This window comes from Dicentrarchus labrax, unplaced genomic scaffold (assembly GCF_905237075.1).
Source record: "Dicentrarchus labrax unplaced genomic scaffold, dlabrax2021, whole genome shotgun sequence".
In the NCBI taxonomy this organism is placed as follows: domain Eukaryota; kingdom Metazoa; phylum Chordata; class Actinopteri; family Moronidae; genus Dicentrarchus; species Dicentrarchus labrax.
Genome location: NW_026136713.1, coordinates 7,093,993 through 7,111,120, shown reverse-complemented (window position 1 = coordinate 7,111,120; position 17,128 = coordinate 7,093,993). Strand labels below are relative to the sequence as shown.

Genomic DNA, 17,128 nt, shown 5'->3' with positions numbered 1-17,128 from the left:
AAAGTACTGGACAAAGTAAAATTTTGACATGATGATGGCACCAGATAAAAACATAAGGGAGCAAAGTTACTACAATTCATCCTGAGAGCAACGTGAACATCTATGCCAAATTTCATGGCAACCAATATTCATTAGTTGTTGAGACATTTCACTCAAAACCACAAATCTCAAACTCATATTGGCACTATTCAGAGGATCGCCAAAGCCATTAGATTACGAATGTCTGTATAACATTTTATGACAAACTGGACTGAACTGGGCTGACACATTGACATTGCTATCCCTTGCTAAATAACAACTCAGCACTAGGTAAAATAGATATAGCAACATCTGTACATTGGAGTTTCAGAAGTACAATGATCCATGTTCTCACCAGGTGCTCCCTGAGTCGCGGTGGGAGACAGGTCGAGTGGGTGTCTCCTCTGACGGCACTGTTGCGGACGGGTCGCCAACCTTAGCCAGCAGGGCTGTGTTGATGGGTATGTAGTGCTTCCCCTCCTAAATCAACCAAGCAGAGACAGAACAACTAAGTAAAGCCTTATACAGAGGCTTAGGTTAGTCAACGGCATGTGCACACTATAAAAACACACACATCCACAGGTTGTGGCGAGCAGCCAAAGTAATTAAGGTCATACCTAATAAATCCAATACAATGTTCGTGAAGTTGATGGAGACGGCAGAGACTGTGACCAGCCTTCCTGCACTGTAACAATAGCTTTATTAATGAGTCTGCTGTTCTTTCTGTCGAGTCTGAACTGTTTCTCATGAATATAGCTTTCACAGACTAATTTCTAATGCAACATGCTGTAGTCTTCATGTGATGTGATGTGTGTCCTTGTCTTTATCTCTTATTACTTAACTGGACAATCTACAGTACCGTGTAGTCTTTGTAGAAGTAGTGAAATATAATTCCTTTTCATTGTGTGCCTATCTGTCTGCAGTAATTTACAATCTGGACGAGAAGTAGAGGCTGGAAGTGGAAACATAACAATGGGCGTAGATCCTAATGACTGAAAATGATCTCTTCTTGTTAGGACTCTGGCCAGCACCCTATCATCAGTGGAAGTTGCTTGCTCGGTGTCCCACTTTCTTCATTTTCCATCCATCTTCTTCAAAAGCATTTTGTTATAACAAATAAATGTTTAGAAATTCAGTGGCTCACTAAGTTACACTGTACATTATCATAACTTATTCTGTGCTTCATGGAGATGTTGAGAGCATTAAATACACTGTTCATAATCATTTGAATGGAGAACAGCTACAGAGGTCTTTGAGGGTCCACCTGATCTGAAACACACCCTTGGAAAACCTACCAAGCCATGAAGACCTCTAACAAATCAAAATGTTTGCTGTGAAAAGGACCTATTGGACTCTGACATGTGGGTAAATGGTACTATGTGTAATATGCTTGCATAATATTCAAATTCAGATTTTTTCTTGAGTGGATATTTGTTGGCCTGATTAGAAGAAACAGCTGTTTCTGACAGCCTTATAAAATTCACAAACAGGTTGCGACATTTCACAGCATTCATACCAGACAATGTTATATTATATTGCACAAACAATTACATTGCTTTTCCGTGTGTTTTGAAGTGTGGTTCCTGTTACGAGACTAATAGTGCCATTTCAAAGGGAGCCAATGTTTGTGTTGAGTGCTACTTCCCCTCTCAGTTACTCTGAGCACCCCCCCTGGACGAGACGGCGTACTGAATCCTTTTTTGGGCTGCTTGACTCTGATCAGCAACACTGTTTCCTGAATATTTGTAGTGTTTGTGACTCATAGTAGTGACTAATATCAAAAGAGTTCTGCAACATTTCCATAAAACTCTTTTCACTTTTAGTTTGGGCTCACACCCGAGCTCAACAGCTGCAGATCATAAACTATTAATTCCTGCTACTGTTGAAACAAATCTGACGCTGACAGGATTTTGTCCTCAAAACATCTTGTCTATCATACCTGCTGCACACTGGCCTGAAGCAAGTCTCCCAGCCTTTCCACCAGCTCAGTGAAGGTTGGTCTCTCCAGTGGCTCACCCTGCCAGCAGTCCAACATGGTCTGATATCTGAGGGCAAAGAACACAGCACTGAACACAAACTGCAAGACCGACACATGCAAGCCTTCAGCATACTGGATGAACACTCTTAATGCTGCGGTTGATGCATTGTAAACTGTGACTAAGCACCTTTAAGAGGAACATCAACTATCCTCAGGGTTGGTAATCCTTTGTCTTTTTAGCTTTAATGCACAAACCTCTCTGCATTGAGCGACCACATCTGGTTCACCTCTAAATTGACTGTCATGTAGAATATTCATGCATGCCCTGTTTTCTATTTCCAGGTAATCCTGAGCCTCTGTGGCTGTATCTGATTCTCTCTCAGTCTTGGCTGTGAAGACCAGTGAGAGCACACAGCCTCGCTCAGGTCTCTGACAAGCTGTCAGCGTCTCTGCCCTTGTGGGAAGACTCAGAGCATTTGTGTGAGTTTCAATCACAGTGGCCTGTCTCATTTTGTGAAGGAATTTAGAAACCACGACTGCTGTTCAAATTACATTCATAGCATGTTAGTGATTGGGATTGGTAGGGTGATGGATCCCTATCCTGTTTCTGTTGCAGCAACCACCACTTTCCCCATAGATATCTCAAGTTTTATGTAAATAGAAGTATTATGACTCCCCTTTGGCCTCATATTTAGTCAATCTCAAGTTAAGACTTTGAAAAGCACATGAGCTGTTGCTGCAATATTGACCCCCCCCCCCAATCTGTGTTTGTATGCAGGGCATCTATATGTCTCTGCCTCTCAGTGTTGTGAGGCCCTGCTGAAAGGAGCCAAGTGGCTGTGATTCCCACATTTATACACGTAGAGTTTAGTCATCCAGGTGGTAGCCCTCCTAACGGTGACAGGATGTGGAGAGCAATGATCACAGCCTTTATGCATATTATTGAGAGGGGGGAAGTAGACACATTGTATGACTACACAATTTAAACCACATTTCCTGCCTGGTCTGCAATGAGAATAAATATCCTGCCCCCACATTTTGGGTCTAGAGGGACTGTGGTGTCTCTGGTAGGGAAGGGGGGGGATTCTGTTGAACTCAGCTATTTTGTCCGGTTGGGTAAGTGGGAAGTGAGCATCCTATTTATTGTCCTCCCACTCATACAGCATAAAACAGCATCCGCTAAATTCCTCTGCAATGCATCAGAACGGGGGATCTTATTAACAGACAACATTCTTGATGAATCAGTGCTGCTGTGGCACAGAATTATTGCACTGCCTGCATCCTCATGTGCTTTTCATCATTCATACATTATGAGTTTGGGATCAGGATCAAGGTGCCAAAACGTGGGCTTACAGACATGTGTGATCGACTGCAGACCTCTGCGGCGTATCAGTGGAATTCACCCCACTGACTATAAGTGCATTACTGTGCATCCCATTTAAACTGATATCAGCAGGTTTTATCTTGGCTTTAAATCAACAGCAGGCCTCACAGCCGTAAGCATGCAAAATATATAATCTGGCAGCTCTGCTTTCGTCAATATACTGCCTGAACCGAGATGGAAAGTGTGAGAGTCTTGGCACCAGTAGGTCTGCATCTACAGATCCTCTGCTCTGACTGAAAACTACAGTCTGGATTACATTTTATGTTTCATTTCCAATCACTGTCTCCTTTGCAAAGATGATGAATTCATTCAGTTAGTTTTACTTGGCAGAAGCTGTTTAAAAACTCTTGACCTTTTGATATCACATCATTATTGAGCAGAAGTGCAGCATTATGCTTTCAAAACAAATACGATTTGTGGACTATATGAGTCAATCTTAAATTAAAACCAGACAAAACGTATGCACTCGTGTTGGAATGAGGCTCGGTTGCAGAGCTCAGACTGTGATTGCTCAGTCTAGAGCGGCTGTACATTGGACTGCAGAGTCAGAGTCATTCAAGTATTCTTATTACAAAAAACGTTTGCATCCCTGACTGACAGCACTGATACCAAAGAAGAGGACTCTCTGTTCTCCCACAGATATTTATGTCCTGCACCATCTACCAGCCCCTGCTCCATAAAATTCTCTGGCTCTCGTCACTGGGAGAACTTGGACTTCAATCATTACATCTGCGCCACTGTCAATCATGAAATGCTTCAGAGCTTCAAGCTCACCACTGCAGAGCTAATCGGTAGCTAATGTTTCCTGCTGCTACATTCAGAGTAGGGTTACCCATGATTCTTATCAGGCACCCCTGACCTGCTGATGAAACCACAAAGAGGGAAAAAGACACAATGCCTCCTCTTAGTTGTATATCGATATGGGAGCCTTTTACTTGGTTGCTGGCTTCATTTTCCGTGCCTCTGTGAGGAGAAAATACAACTGGGGGTATGGGGCTAGCTGGGATAAACAAGACGTCTTCAGCTATAGGAAAGTCACAAAGATCTGAATGAATGTTCAGTCTTGTTTGCATTAATTAAACTACTCTGACATGTTTTTGTTTTCTCAGTATAAACAATTACATTTATGTTCTCTTGAGGTGGACAGTATGCAGGTGATTTAGACTTTAATTTGTTGTTTACTGAAGTTAACAGAAATTCTCACATTTCAGAGGAAGAGTATTCTGGTGCTCTCATCCTGGTCCCCTCTTTCAGCCTGCAGCAAAATTCTTCGTCAATTTGGACGCCAGGGTATGGGGAGGCACCTGGGAGTAAAAAAGAGGGGAAGAGGTTAATTATAGAGTTATTTGTTGTGCACAAAATTGCCATTCAGTCCATTTGTATGACTTTACATTTATCCTAACATGATGGTAAATATGGAGGTACTGTATAATGTATGTAAGAATATTTTTAAGAATGTTAAGTTAGTAAACTGTGTTTGGTCACATAATTAATACAGTGCTTTACAAACAATGTAATAATTGGATAAACTGTTTGAGGTATTTTAAAGGCTCTAGTTAATCCTTAGAGCGCCGTTATTCATAAAGCCGGTTCTCAGGTTTCAAACTACTGACACATATTTCATGGAAAAGTGTGAAAAATGAAGAAAAATATTTAAACAAAAGAAAAGCTCACATTCTTTAATACATTTAGAGGATATCAATATGCCCAACTCACTGAGTGACTGATTTTAAAGGATTATTAGTATGCACAATGTGCAGTTACAAAGACAACACCTGCCCACTCTTTGTTTGCATTCTTGATTCCCTACTGGGAACATTAAAGTCCCTTTACGGGTGAGTGCGAGCGACTGTGCAACTTCACTATTCTACATGAAAACATCTCGCAGATTTGTTTACAAGTTCTTGCAGATTGCCTAACAACTGCTGCATACATACATGGTATACATATTTTTGATTAGAACTGACTAATTATGGTCCACTCATGACATACAGTAAATGGGTAATGTTTTTATATGTGTGTGTGTGTGTGTGTATTATTGAGTCATGAATCTGTCAAATGTATCACTCATCAACCAAAACCACCACCATTTACTCACTGTTGGTAGTAAAATATGAATTTAGAGCCAAAGGCTACTTCATGCTCGGCCCCCTGTAAAAACATACAGTCATACACTGAACCGACTTGTATCCAATATCCAATTTAGTTAATTTTGGAAAATAAAGCCAATTCTATGTTATCAACACAATTTCCTGATCCATTAAATAATAATCATTTTTTTTTGCTTGAATCCCCACGCACAACATAAAATACCATCTTTGTGGCTACCCAGACTTATAGAGAAACCACAGACTCAGCTTGGCTCACCTCCAGAGAAATGAATCTTACTGCGAAAGTAAAAGACACAATCTGTGATTTGTGTAGAAATTTCACCCCAATTGTCAGTGTTCACCAGGTCTATACTTTCTTATCAGTAAGTGCTGAGGGTTAATATTAAAAATATAAAAATACTACTCCCAAATATGAAATATGTTTCTGCTTACACATTTCTTACAGGTTTTAGAGAAATATACTTTAAATATAACAACTTTTGTTGTATGTATTATGTGCATTTTATGGTGTAGCCAGAGGAACTGTGTTCATTCCCTGTGTTCATATCTTAGTGCAGGGGTCTCAAACTCAAATTGTCTTGGGGCCAGTGCTTGCATTGTCCTCTAATGGGAAGGTCACTTCGATGATCAAAGTATTACAGGAAAGCGCAATATTTTTTGGAGCTAGAAATAGTTTCAGATCCCTGTCTTAATGTATCATATTGTATGTTATTGTGTTATAAAAATGTACAGTCCAAAGATAGTACTAGATAGTAATGGATGAGCCAGAATATTCTCTCATCTCTTTTTCTATATAATGGATATCTCATCTTTTTCACCATTTGTACTGATAATGGTGTTCATCTAATATGACACCATGCAGGCCTTGTTCAACACTATACTAACAAGCTTTGGAAATTTAAATCCACAAAACGGAACTGACACACTTTTGGTTCACAGAGCAATCTGAAAAACACACTTGGGTTACCCTGAAACTTTTGACCTCCAAACATGATCAGGTTGCAAAGCTCACTCCTTTGCCATTTTTCTTGGTCATTTTGTATCCTTGTTTCCTGATTTATTTTTCTGAGGCCCCGCTAACATTTCCCAGATGTGTAAGTGTTTCTTCAACGGAAAATGTGGTGAGAATGTGTCAAGAGTGAAGAAGAGGGAGAAAGAGAACAAGAAAAAGAAGGAAAGACAAAAGGCAAAGTGTCATAATGATGTCAGTGTGCTTTACAGTTAAAAGAATATACAATTTGACACACTTTTCTTTTAAACTGCACGGCATGGCAGCGATTCAACAGCAGCACAGTCAAAAAGTACAGAATAGCAATACATCCAACTTTGGCTCTCTGCTTTTTCTACACTTACTCTTATGTTTCCCCTGCTTCCCATGGTGACATTTAAACATACAATGTTTCATGTTGAGTCTTGCTTTAGAAATGTGTGCTAAGCTCTGTGCCACGGTGCACAGGCAATCATGGACTGACACACAATGCTGTCTCAGGGCTGCAGTGGTTTCACAGCAGGGGCACACTTTTACACTGATCTGGCTGCTTGGTTACAGTGAGTTTGTGTTGCCAGCTGGGAAGTAACGGGTAACTTAAATAGGAGGTGTTCTCTGGTTTTAATGTCCCATGCCTGTACTAAAAATCACAGCCAAACTTACACTAACGTTTTTTAAAGTGTCATGTAAAATAGTTTTCTCAGGCTGACAATGCAAGCCAAGGCTCTTTGTCCCAAAGGCACAATTACACAGTGGAAGAAGACAGTTATTACCCAGTGCATCTGGTGAGGCTGTATAGCCGAGGGGCACCAAGTGGGTCCACCAAGCTCTCACTGAACATCTTTGATAACAGAACCTCATGTTTAACTGAGACACCAGGCATGTGGGGATGTTAAGAATAAACACAATTTACCAGTAAATGTAAGTTTCTGTGTTTTTTTTATTTCACTAGGAAGCAACAGTATGCTCCTATAATTACAAACAGAGGGATTTTAAATGTATATTTATGTAAGGTATGAAAAATATTGTGAACATTTCATGATACAGGTTTCATGAAATAAATCACCAGTGTAAAGCCTGCGACAAAGGGGGGTAAATATAAACCTTTTTATTTGTCCAATTCTTATACAGTATACTGTATTGTGTCTATATGCTGGTTTCTACTTGTGCCTAATATTTATCTTTGCAATGCAGGCCATGTTTGAAGTGCTGTTTCTGTTAATCCTGTCCTATTAATAATATTATTAATATTAAAAATCCTGCATTTTTCAGTGGTGCACCAACAGGTTGGATGCAGATGATTGTGACCTTTCAGAGATCTGTTAGTTTCCTCCTGTTGCTTTGAAACTGACTTATCAAAACACTGATTGCCAGGCATGTTAAATAGCTGCTAAGTATTCAACAACACTTACCCAGAGAGAAAATCTCCCACATGAGAACACCAAAGGACCAAACGTCACTCTGAGTCGTGTAGATCTTGTCAAAGATGGCCTCAGGTGCCATCCACTTCAGCGGCAGTCTAGCCTGTATAGGTGTTGAGATAAAAAAAAATAATAACTTACTTCCTTATCTCACCTGTGAGGACATCTAACTAATTACACTGTCACATCTGGGAAAACAGGGTAGTTTAAACTGTAAACAGATGCTGTTTTTGATTAAGCTAAGCCTAACTTTGTCTCCTCAGCAGATTCTCTTTCTCTAGTATTTAAATAAACACACTGCTCTCAGTTCTTTTCTGTCACACTTCCAAGAACCGCAGAATTTATTCAGTCCTCCTTTTTTCTGTCAAGTCAGTGGTAGCTAACTGATTTGCATATTTTATATTAATAGAAATTAGCATTTTGTCTGGAAGACAGTAAATACCAGACGGCTGAAAAACAATTCTAGACTTTAATTAACTTACGTCTCCTTTGCGCACATAATCCGGGTCTTTGTAGATGTCCCTGGCAAGTCCAAAATCACAAATCTTCACAACATTATTCTCAGAAAGCAGGATGTTCCGTGCAGCCAAATCACGATGGATGCACTAATTCAAAAAAGGAAAGAGACAAAATCTTATTCAATACAACATTAAGTTTTCTGCATGTAATTGACTTCAGTTGTACTCTACGTGCTATAAAACATGGCTGCTGGCAGAGAAACACATGGTCAAGTCATCAGTGATATTACAATAGGAGATGATGTGTTCCATATCCAGGCTAAGAAATGGCCTGTAACAGGTTATTTACAACAATGGCTCCATTCTCTAATCAGTCCCATCCGACTGCCCCGAAATTATGAATGACTTGAAAAATGATTGAGTTCTAGATGGAAGATTGTAGTAACAGGGAACGAGATTATACAACAAACAAATTAATGGTTGACTGAAGTCACAGTAAAAGCAAAATAATCTACAATTAAATTTAAGAGAAGGCAAACATTTTAAGTTCTTGTTTGCTGTATTTATTCACAGAAACTTCCTGCATGAACTGCAACTGCAAAACATTTAACAACTCTTAAGAGTAGTTTCTGTGTAAATCCGTTTGCTTCCACTTGGACATTGTTCACTTTTCTGGTTTAAATACACCAGTTAAACAACTGTGATCCTTCACTATACTCAACAGGTCAATATAACATGGTCTTTAAACAAAAAAAATAGAACAATTCCTACCTTGCGTGAAGCCAAGAACTCCATGCCTTTTGCAACCTGGAAACTGTAGCAAATTAAATCTTCCAATGTCAGGACTCTCTTATATAAATCCTCAGATTCTGCGAAACAAAAGAACATAAAACTTTCCCAGTGAGACTGATTTATCAAATCGGATGTACATGGCCTTTGAATTTAGGAGAATAATCCTCCTCATCTAGTTTTTAAATGCAGTCTACGCCTGCCAGATAAATCAGATAAGATCAAACAGTAACGATTCTCATGGAGAAACTGCAAATGTAAAGCCTCGGACTAAAACACGCCATCTTAACAATCTGTCCTGTCACATGTGTGCCTCCTCCTACACACTCTGTCTTTAAAACATCCTTTACAGACGAGGGATAAAAACATACTACAATTCCCCCTTTTCTTTCAGATGTCAGGTGAAATGTGTGATTATTGGCCCAGCGTGCTGGTCGGAGGTCTGACGGAGGAACTCACAAGGATCCTTCCACTGGCCCACCTGAGTAAACAGCTAATCAAACCAGAAATAACACATCAGGGACAACAGGGCTGACGTGCCGTGCCTGAGCTGAAGCCCGAGAGCAGAGCAACTCTCAGGTCAGGACAGGAAATAAACAGACGCCTCCCCAGACTCAGTGGGGTGACAGTGGCTCCTGCTGTAGTGATTGTACTGCTGAACAGGAGGAGGAAACGTCCCATCAGACCCGGGCTAGAAAACAATCTGAGGAGAGCTTTCATTCCTGGGCAGGAGGGGTGGAGCAGAGGTGAGAGGAGGAAGACAGCAGGAGGGACAAACAGAGAGAGGGGGAGGGGTGCAAGGGGGTTGAAGGGAAGCAAGACGTGCTTGGCCTTTACCTTCTTCCTCTTCCTCTGAGTCGCAGTAGCTCTTATCTTCGATGAAGCCAGAACTGGCTGAGCTTCCGGTGCTGGCCACGCTCTCCAGGCGGCGCTTCATCAGCTCGCTTAGCTCGCAGCCCGATCCTGACGATACCACCTTACCATCCTGGCTCTGACCAGCACACACACACATATCGTGTTAAATGAGATGAGGTTAAACACTGCTGTTGACATGCATGGGGCTTTCCTATATCATAACAGTCTCTCCCTGCTTATGCTGCTCATAGACAGAATAATGAGAAAGAAAGAGTGGTTGAAAGTTTAAATCATGCAGCTTGTGACTCACCTTGTAGACGATAAAGTCGTCTCTCTTGCTTCTCAAATAGTAGGACAAGTTGCCATATTTGCAGAACTCCACTATCATCATCAATGGGCCTGTTAAGATTGTACATTTCTTATGATTATTCCTACTGTGTGTGATAGTTCACAATAAAGAAAGGCCAGAAAGTTAGAAATGATACACATTTAAATTTTCAAACTGACAATTTAACAGACAATCAAAAACTACTTTAAAGTCTTTTTTTTAATTTGTCTAAACCCAAATATCAAACAATAGGATTATATTTAAGTAATAAAGCTCACCTCCAGGTTTTGTGCAGGCACCAAGCAGGTTGACCACATTCAGGTGATTGCCAATGTGGATCAAGATCTTTAACTCTGACATCAGAGCTTTCCGCTCATTTGACGTAGCGCCTCCTGTAATAGTGTAAACACATACAGAACTTAGTCAGCATTGGTTGGTGTCTCTTTAAACTCCCTGACTAAAAGGACATACAATAAATTTGATTTTAATTTTATGTCCTTTATTTTGCTTTAAGATCACTCTAGCTATGTTAGGTTCAAGTATGCTTGGAATCCAAATCCAAAACAGATTTTCACTGTTATGAAGTAAAGATGGAAGACAAGACATTTTCCTTAAACAAAATGAGCCCATGACACAAGAAAATTCAGTTACGATCATATACAAAGATAACATTATGAAAAAGAAGTCCATGCAGGTCTGATCTCATACTGAAAGTTATTTTCATACACAGGAGGGCACAAACTTGACACTCAAGACACGCAACATGAAATCAATAATTCAATAGTGGTGAACATTTTGACCTCGACTAAAATAGAGCATGGAGTTTTCTTTAAGTTTAATGAAATTCTTTTCAACTGTATCCAGATTTGTTTTCAATAATACAAGATTCCCAGTGAAACTTTTCTGTTTTTCTGTAAACTGACAAACAGTCTTTTGCAGCTGGAAACACAACTTTTGGATGCACGGGGACTAATAAAACTATAACAACGATTGTACTTCATGCGTAAGGTTCAACAGCTTGGAGTGAGTGAGACAGATTCTTCTATTTTTAGGGGATTATACACAAATGAAAACATGAATGTTATTGTCCATTTCTTTCAATTTCTGTCCTCCTCAATGTTACACACTGGACCTTTACTTTTGTTTATGATATCAACTAAAATCATGTGCAGTGTGACAATAATATATGACATGTTTATACCAAAATGTCTACATATAAAATCTGAACATTCATAATATTTTTTCCCGCCTTGTCTTACATCTCAAGACGAAAATTCTGTTTATAGTATAGAGGGAAATCTGGAAAAAAAAGCCTGAACCCTGATGGCTGGATTACTGGGGAATTTAATTTTGTGAGTTCATTAAATATGATGGAAAGATAATATTATTGCTTTAGGCCCAGCAATATGAAACAGCTTTTGATGGAAGACATCCTGAAGATAAATGGCAACAAAATTAGAGAAACAAAAACGGGAGTTGCTCACATTATACTTGATCTTCACCTTGAATTATGAAAATCAAGATTTAGAGGTTGCTTTATGTTGCTTCGCTTCGGCCAACCAGATATTTATGAGCTAGAAGCTAAAGCAGCCAGGGAGTCTCTAACTAAACCACGGTCAATTTGAAAAGACCTGCTGCTTTCCATTAAGTTTGACCTACGACTAACAACAGCCAGAGTCTGTTCCTCTCAGAGAGCCTGTGATTTATGCTGAGACATGATAAATGGTATGACAGTGGCCACTAAGTCCAACCAACGGCCCTATTTTTCATCGTTACTGATACATCATCCCCACATCAGCAATCACTGATGGGTCTGCAGTTTGCTTCTCTAGTAATGTAAAAAAGCAAGATTGGTTTGAAAAATAGATGTCTTTCACACATAAAACTGTGGTGAATGAAAAAGCAAAGCATTTATGGGTTTGCTGTGAATATTTGGAGAAACTTTGGAATGAGATTGTACATAACTCCTCCTAAAAATCAAGACCGGAGACGGAGGATAGTTTCCAAATGTAAGAATCTCTAAAATGTGTCAAATATAAACATATTTTTTATTGCTTATTTTTGTACTCAGATTTTACGCTTTTGAACTCTTCTTCACCTGCAGATTTTGGACATTCTGATCCAAGCTGTCAGATCTGCATACACTCAATCTCTTCATCAAGGACGGGGTTAGAGGTCTTAGCTCTTACCTCCAACTGCACTTTGCGAGGAACAGACATTGCATGCTTTGCTTTGAACCGCTGCACCATACAAACATTAATTGCAGGCACATGTGGTGCTGTAGCTCATGAGTCTGTAATGTGTACAAGAAATAAATCTTCTGCAGAAATGACAGTTAGCTGTTATTCATCTGATACCCACACAACAGTGGATACAGTGTTAATGCTACCCTGTCAATCATGAGTGGTGGTACCTCTGGGGTGAACCAGAGGGGTCTACAGTTACGTGAAAAAGACCTAGAGGTTTTGTATATACATTTTATTTTCCAGTAATAAAAAGTCACTGTATAAAAACTAACAGAGTTTTGACACCCTACCTTTCAGCATTTTCACAGCAACAGTCTTGCAGGTTGAGAGTTTGTCGATCCCAAAAGCAGCGGCCTCCACCACTTTTCCAAAAGCTCCGTGGCCAAGAGTTTTGCCTGGCAGAGGAAGAAGGTATTTGGTAAGTGGGACAACATTAGAGCTTCCTCTCCCTTGGGCAGAAAACCAGACTGGATTCCCTGTCAGTCAGGCAATGGGTCTGTAATTAAAACAACATGCTGGGGCTCTGATCACCAGGCAGTTTTTCTAGAAAATTAACGGCTCACTTAAGACTGGATGACAGCACAGGTCGCTGATAAGTAATGAGGGGTGACACCTGTTCCCTGTACCTTAATATGGCCGTATGTCCTTACAAAGACTCACTTTTAAAAAGATGTTTTAAAATAGCATTATTTTGTCATTTTGTCATCTCACTGTATTTTCAGTCTTATTGCCCTGGGTAGTAGCAGGTCATTTGTTTCTGCTGGAAATACCAATGCAATATGCTCAGACCAGAGATGTCACACACTGTGATCAGTGTCAACATAATTTCACTACGTGCAGAAATCACAATACTTTATTGATCCTTTGTTAAAGTTGTGTATTTCAGTTTTATAAGAATCCTGAATGATGCATAAAGCCTAAATTTGGATTCAGGTGAGGTGAAATAACTGTGTCTAAAGTTGGTGCCTGATTACTGCTTGAAACTCTTTCAAACTCTTTCCACACATTCATCGGACTGCACAGTGCTCACCTAGTCGCAGGCGGTCTCGGGGAAACTCCCATTTGCTGCTGTCATACTGAAGAAGATCATTCTGCTCATCAAGGGGACATTCATCAGGATCAATGATGATAGACGGACCCATCTTATAGTGTGCTGGTTGCTGAAAGTGTCAGAGGACAAATATGAATTTCCTGATTATCATAGAGAAAGACAATGACAACCACCATGGCATGTTTTGAACTTATATTTCATTTTACACTATCAAGTAGAGAAAAGTTTGACATGACTTGAAATTCTTGAAGTTGAAACTGTGTCCCTTTGTGCATGAGCACACTATGTTCTCCTTTTAGGCCTTGCAAACATGGGCATCCCAATTGTCAGGAAATGTGGCAATCATAAACACTGGCTAAATTTATCCTTCCATTAAACTGTATTTCACAAGGGACATGAGTCAGCTGTTCTGTAAACCATTGGATCCAAATGAGTTGAAACAAAATTAGTAAAAATTTCACAAATACGTTGTCATTTATTTGACTGTTTGAACTTCTCACATCTTGGCAAATGCTGATCTCATGCGGTTTCTGAGAAAAAGAAAGTGATGTAACGCCTTACCTTCCTTAGCTTGCGGATGAAGAGGATAAGCATGAGCCAGAGGAACGTGGCTGCAGCTCCTGTGCACACCAAGATGATTACCTCAACGTTTGGCTTCCCTTCATCCCCTGGAAAGAGAAGAACTGTCGTAAACTACCAGACCACTCTGGCAAGAAATCACTGTGTACTTTTCATGATCTCATAAGTTGTCGTATTACATTCACAGGAATTTGTGAAGAATTGTGATCAAAAGGAAACAATCTGTTACAAATTTGCAAACAGAGAGCCTGTTTGACTGGAGATGCCGAATTTTATTATTCTTTTATTTCTCGGAGAGACTGTATACAAAAAGAGAGTGGAAACACACACTGGTGTTTATTTCTTGTTTGTTTGGAACATGCATACCGCACTTTTTCCTATAGTGTTTTCTTCCAAACACTGTTTTTCTAACCATCCATGTCGACACTCTGAAAACTAATATCCTTTGATGTTAGTTTGCACACAGTTTTTCCAGCTCTTATTTCATGTGATCATTGACTAAACAGTCAAAGCAGAACATGCATACAGTTTGTTGCTGAAATATCTTTGTGGTAAAAATGGAATGGATAGCAATAACTCTGAAGTTGTTCATGAAGAGAAATTCAAGTTTCACTTTAATAAGAATCTATTTAAGTGCCGTTTGGAAAATATCTCACCTACATTACCATCCTCACCGTCACATGTCAATGTGCCATTGATTTTACATGTAAAAGTACACAGGCACACACACGTTAACAGGCCTTCTACTCCAATTATCTACGGTGTTTCCAGTCCCTTAGCTGTTGTAGCAGTCAATCTCTTTGCACTCATTAGTGGACCTCTTAACACTTCACAGAGGTCATGTCCTCAAGGTAAGGACCCTCAGCCAGAGCCTTGATCATAAAACCCATGAAGGAATTCAGTAGGCATTCCTGGCAGCCATGGATTTTCTGTCAGGGGAGACTTTTCATTCTGAAGTCAGACCACAGCTATTTGTAGTGGTGACAAGAACACACGAGGTCAAGAGGGACTGAGACGTTTTGATTGGAAATGCAGAAAATGCGGTGATGATAAGTGTATTTGGTGTGATCTGTAGCCAGACTGACTGCAGTATACATTAATTCACACTGAGAACCCAGTATTGTAAATGCAGCAGGTCGGAGTTTTGATCTTTTTGATGGTTAGATATTTAATATCTGAAGGTGTTTGATTGACTTACCAACCACAGTAACAACAGCACTTGTTTTCGCAATACCTTCGTCGTTGCTGGCTATACACTCGTACAGACCCTCATCATCTTTCTTTACCCTCTCGACGGTCAGAACCCCGTCCTCTCCCAGTGAGATACCTGCAACACACAACCTCTCAGTCAAACTGATGTGGCATTTGACACTTCATACTCAGGCTGGCAGTGGTGTAAATAGATGAAATGCTATTTTCTTCAGGCACTTGGGCTTGTAAAAATTGTGGTTGAAAACTAAACCACTTTAACCGCACTCTTTGAGAAAACAAGCAGACCAAACACCACTGGCCAGAAATATTATTTCTGTGGGATTCAACATATTTATTTTCTCACAGTATTTGAAGTGGCGACGTTATTATGTGCATGTAAATGCAAATATGACTATGTGAATGCAACTTTGTCAACATATTCTAATAATGTAAATGCATTTTACTATACTACAAGTAATTGCAATTGCTGCCTATCTGCACCAATGTCTTGTCTCAACTTTGCACTAATAACTATGCATAGACAGGAACTTTAGTGCCTTGGAATTGTAAATCCAGGACATCATATGCACTCTGATTCAAATATGTCATTTACTTCTGCTATGATTTTTTGGTTTTCTCTGAAGAAACGTTGGTCTGGCCAATGACCCATTAGGAAACTGTCGGCGGCTTTCAAAGTGACTTCACCTGCTGATTCTGTAGCTAATAACAAAATGTATTCATTCTCTTCCAGCTCTTCATCCAGTTTGTGCAGCGTTGTGCCAGGCTTGCACTTATGCCACCAAAATTGCAAAAATTGCACAGAGATTACTATTCTCAGGTTACCTGTGCTTTCTTTCACTGGAACGCCATTTTTGTACCATATGATGGAGGGACGAGGAACTCCGAGAGCGAAACAAGCCAGCATAAGTGTGCTGCTACTGTTCACATCCTGATTAGTCAGGTTTTGACTCAGCCAGGGGCGTTTTCTCGCTGCAGCAAAAACGAAAGAAGAAATGGTTTGAATTAGACCTGCAGTTGCATTATTACTGTCTTGTTAAAGGAACACAGAAAAGTCAAACTGACTTTCAACGAATTACTATTTTTATCATGGTACATCAGTTGACTATTTTTATCATGGTACATCAGTTGACTATTTCGAAATAGATATAAATAATGGAAATGGTGTTGCAATCAGTAACAGTTTTTCACATTAGAAATGCAATCAGTTTCTCATATCCTCCTCTAACTTACCATCTACAGTAAGCGCAACCTTTTTGAGTTCAATCCTCTTGTGGAACTTGTATGCTTGGCACTTGTAACCTGTCGTGCTGTTTTGGGACACATTATGCAGGTGGAGAGAAAGAGAAATGGAGTAGGGGCCGAGGTGGAGACTGGACACGTTGGAAGTGATTGTTTGATTCAATGAATCTAACCACTGTAGGTCTGTGTAGAGGAAGCGAGCTGCACGACAGGTCAGATTGACGTCATACCCCTCGATGGCAGTTCGGGGTTCAATGGTAAATTCCTCGGGTTGATCTAGTGTGACAAAGAGAAGAGACCATGTCATCTGTTTTACATGCATGAACAGAGACACTTATCTTGCTGACCCGAGATCCTATTTTGGAATTTGAATAGTTTTGGACACAAAGCTGCTCGTCGCAAGGCCAGGAATGTCAAATTTGCAGTTATTTCCTGTTTCATCACTGTTAATTGGAAGCATGTTGCTGGTGG

The 17,128-nt window shown here is 39.9% G+C and overlaps 1 protein-coding gene across 1 annotated transcript in view; it reads right to left on the bottom strand.

Moving 5' to 3' along the window:
• kdrl (kinase insert domain receptor like) overlaps nucleotides 1-17,128 on the bottom strand; it is a 44,481-nt gene that overhangs the window by 7,465 nt on the left and 19,888 nt on the right. Inside the window, exons 13-27 of the mRNA XM_051421070.1 lie at nucleotides 16,649-16,933; nucleotides 16,241-16,387; nucleotides 15,405-15,533; nucleotides 14,189-14,295; nucleotides 13,607-13,736; nucleotides 12,867-12,971; nucleotides 10,609-10,722; nucleotides 10,313-10,401; nucleotides 9,985-10,138; nucleotides 9,130-9,227; nucleotides 8,383-8,505; nucleotides 7,892-8,003; nucleotides 4,585-4,684; nucleotides 1,958-2,063; nucleotides 374-498 (exon numbers count right to left, since the gene is read on the bottom strand). Of these exons, the coding sequence (XP_051277030.1) occupies nucleotides 374-498; nucleotides 1,958-2,063; nucleotides 4,585-4,684; nucleotides 7,892-8,003; nucleotides 8,383-8,505; nucleotides 9,130-9,227; nucleotides 9,985-10,138; nucleotides 10,313-10,401; nucleotides 10,609-10,722; nucleotides 12,867-12,971; nucleotides 13,607-13,736; nucleotides 14,189-14,295; nucleotides 15,405-15,533; nucleotides 16,241-16,387; nucleotides 16,649-16,933 (1,924 nt within the window). The remainder of the gene's footprint in view (nucleotides 1-373; nucleotides 499-1,957; nucleotides 2,064-4,584; nucleotides 4,685-7,891; nucleotides 8,004-8,382; nucleotides 8,506-9,129; nucleotides 9,228-9,984; nucleotides 10,139-10,312; nucleotides 10,402-10,608; nucleotides 10,723-12,866; nucleotides 12,972-13,606; nucleotides 13,737-14,188; nucleotides 14,296-15,404; nucleotides 15,534-16,240; nucleotides 16,388-16,648; nucleotides 16,934-17,128) is intronic.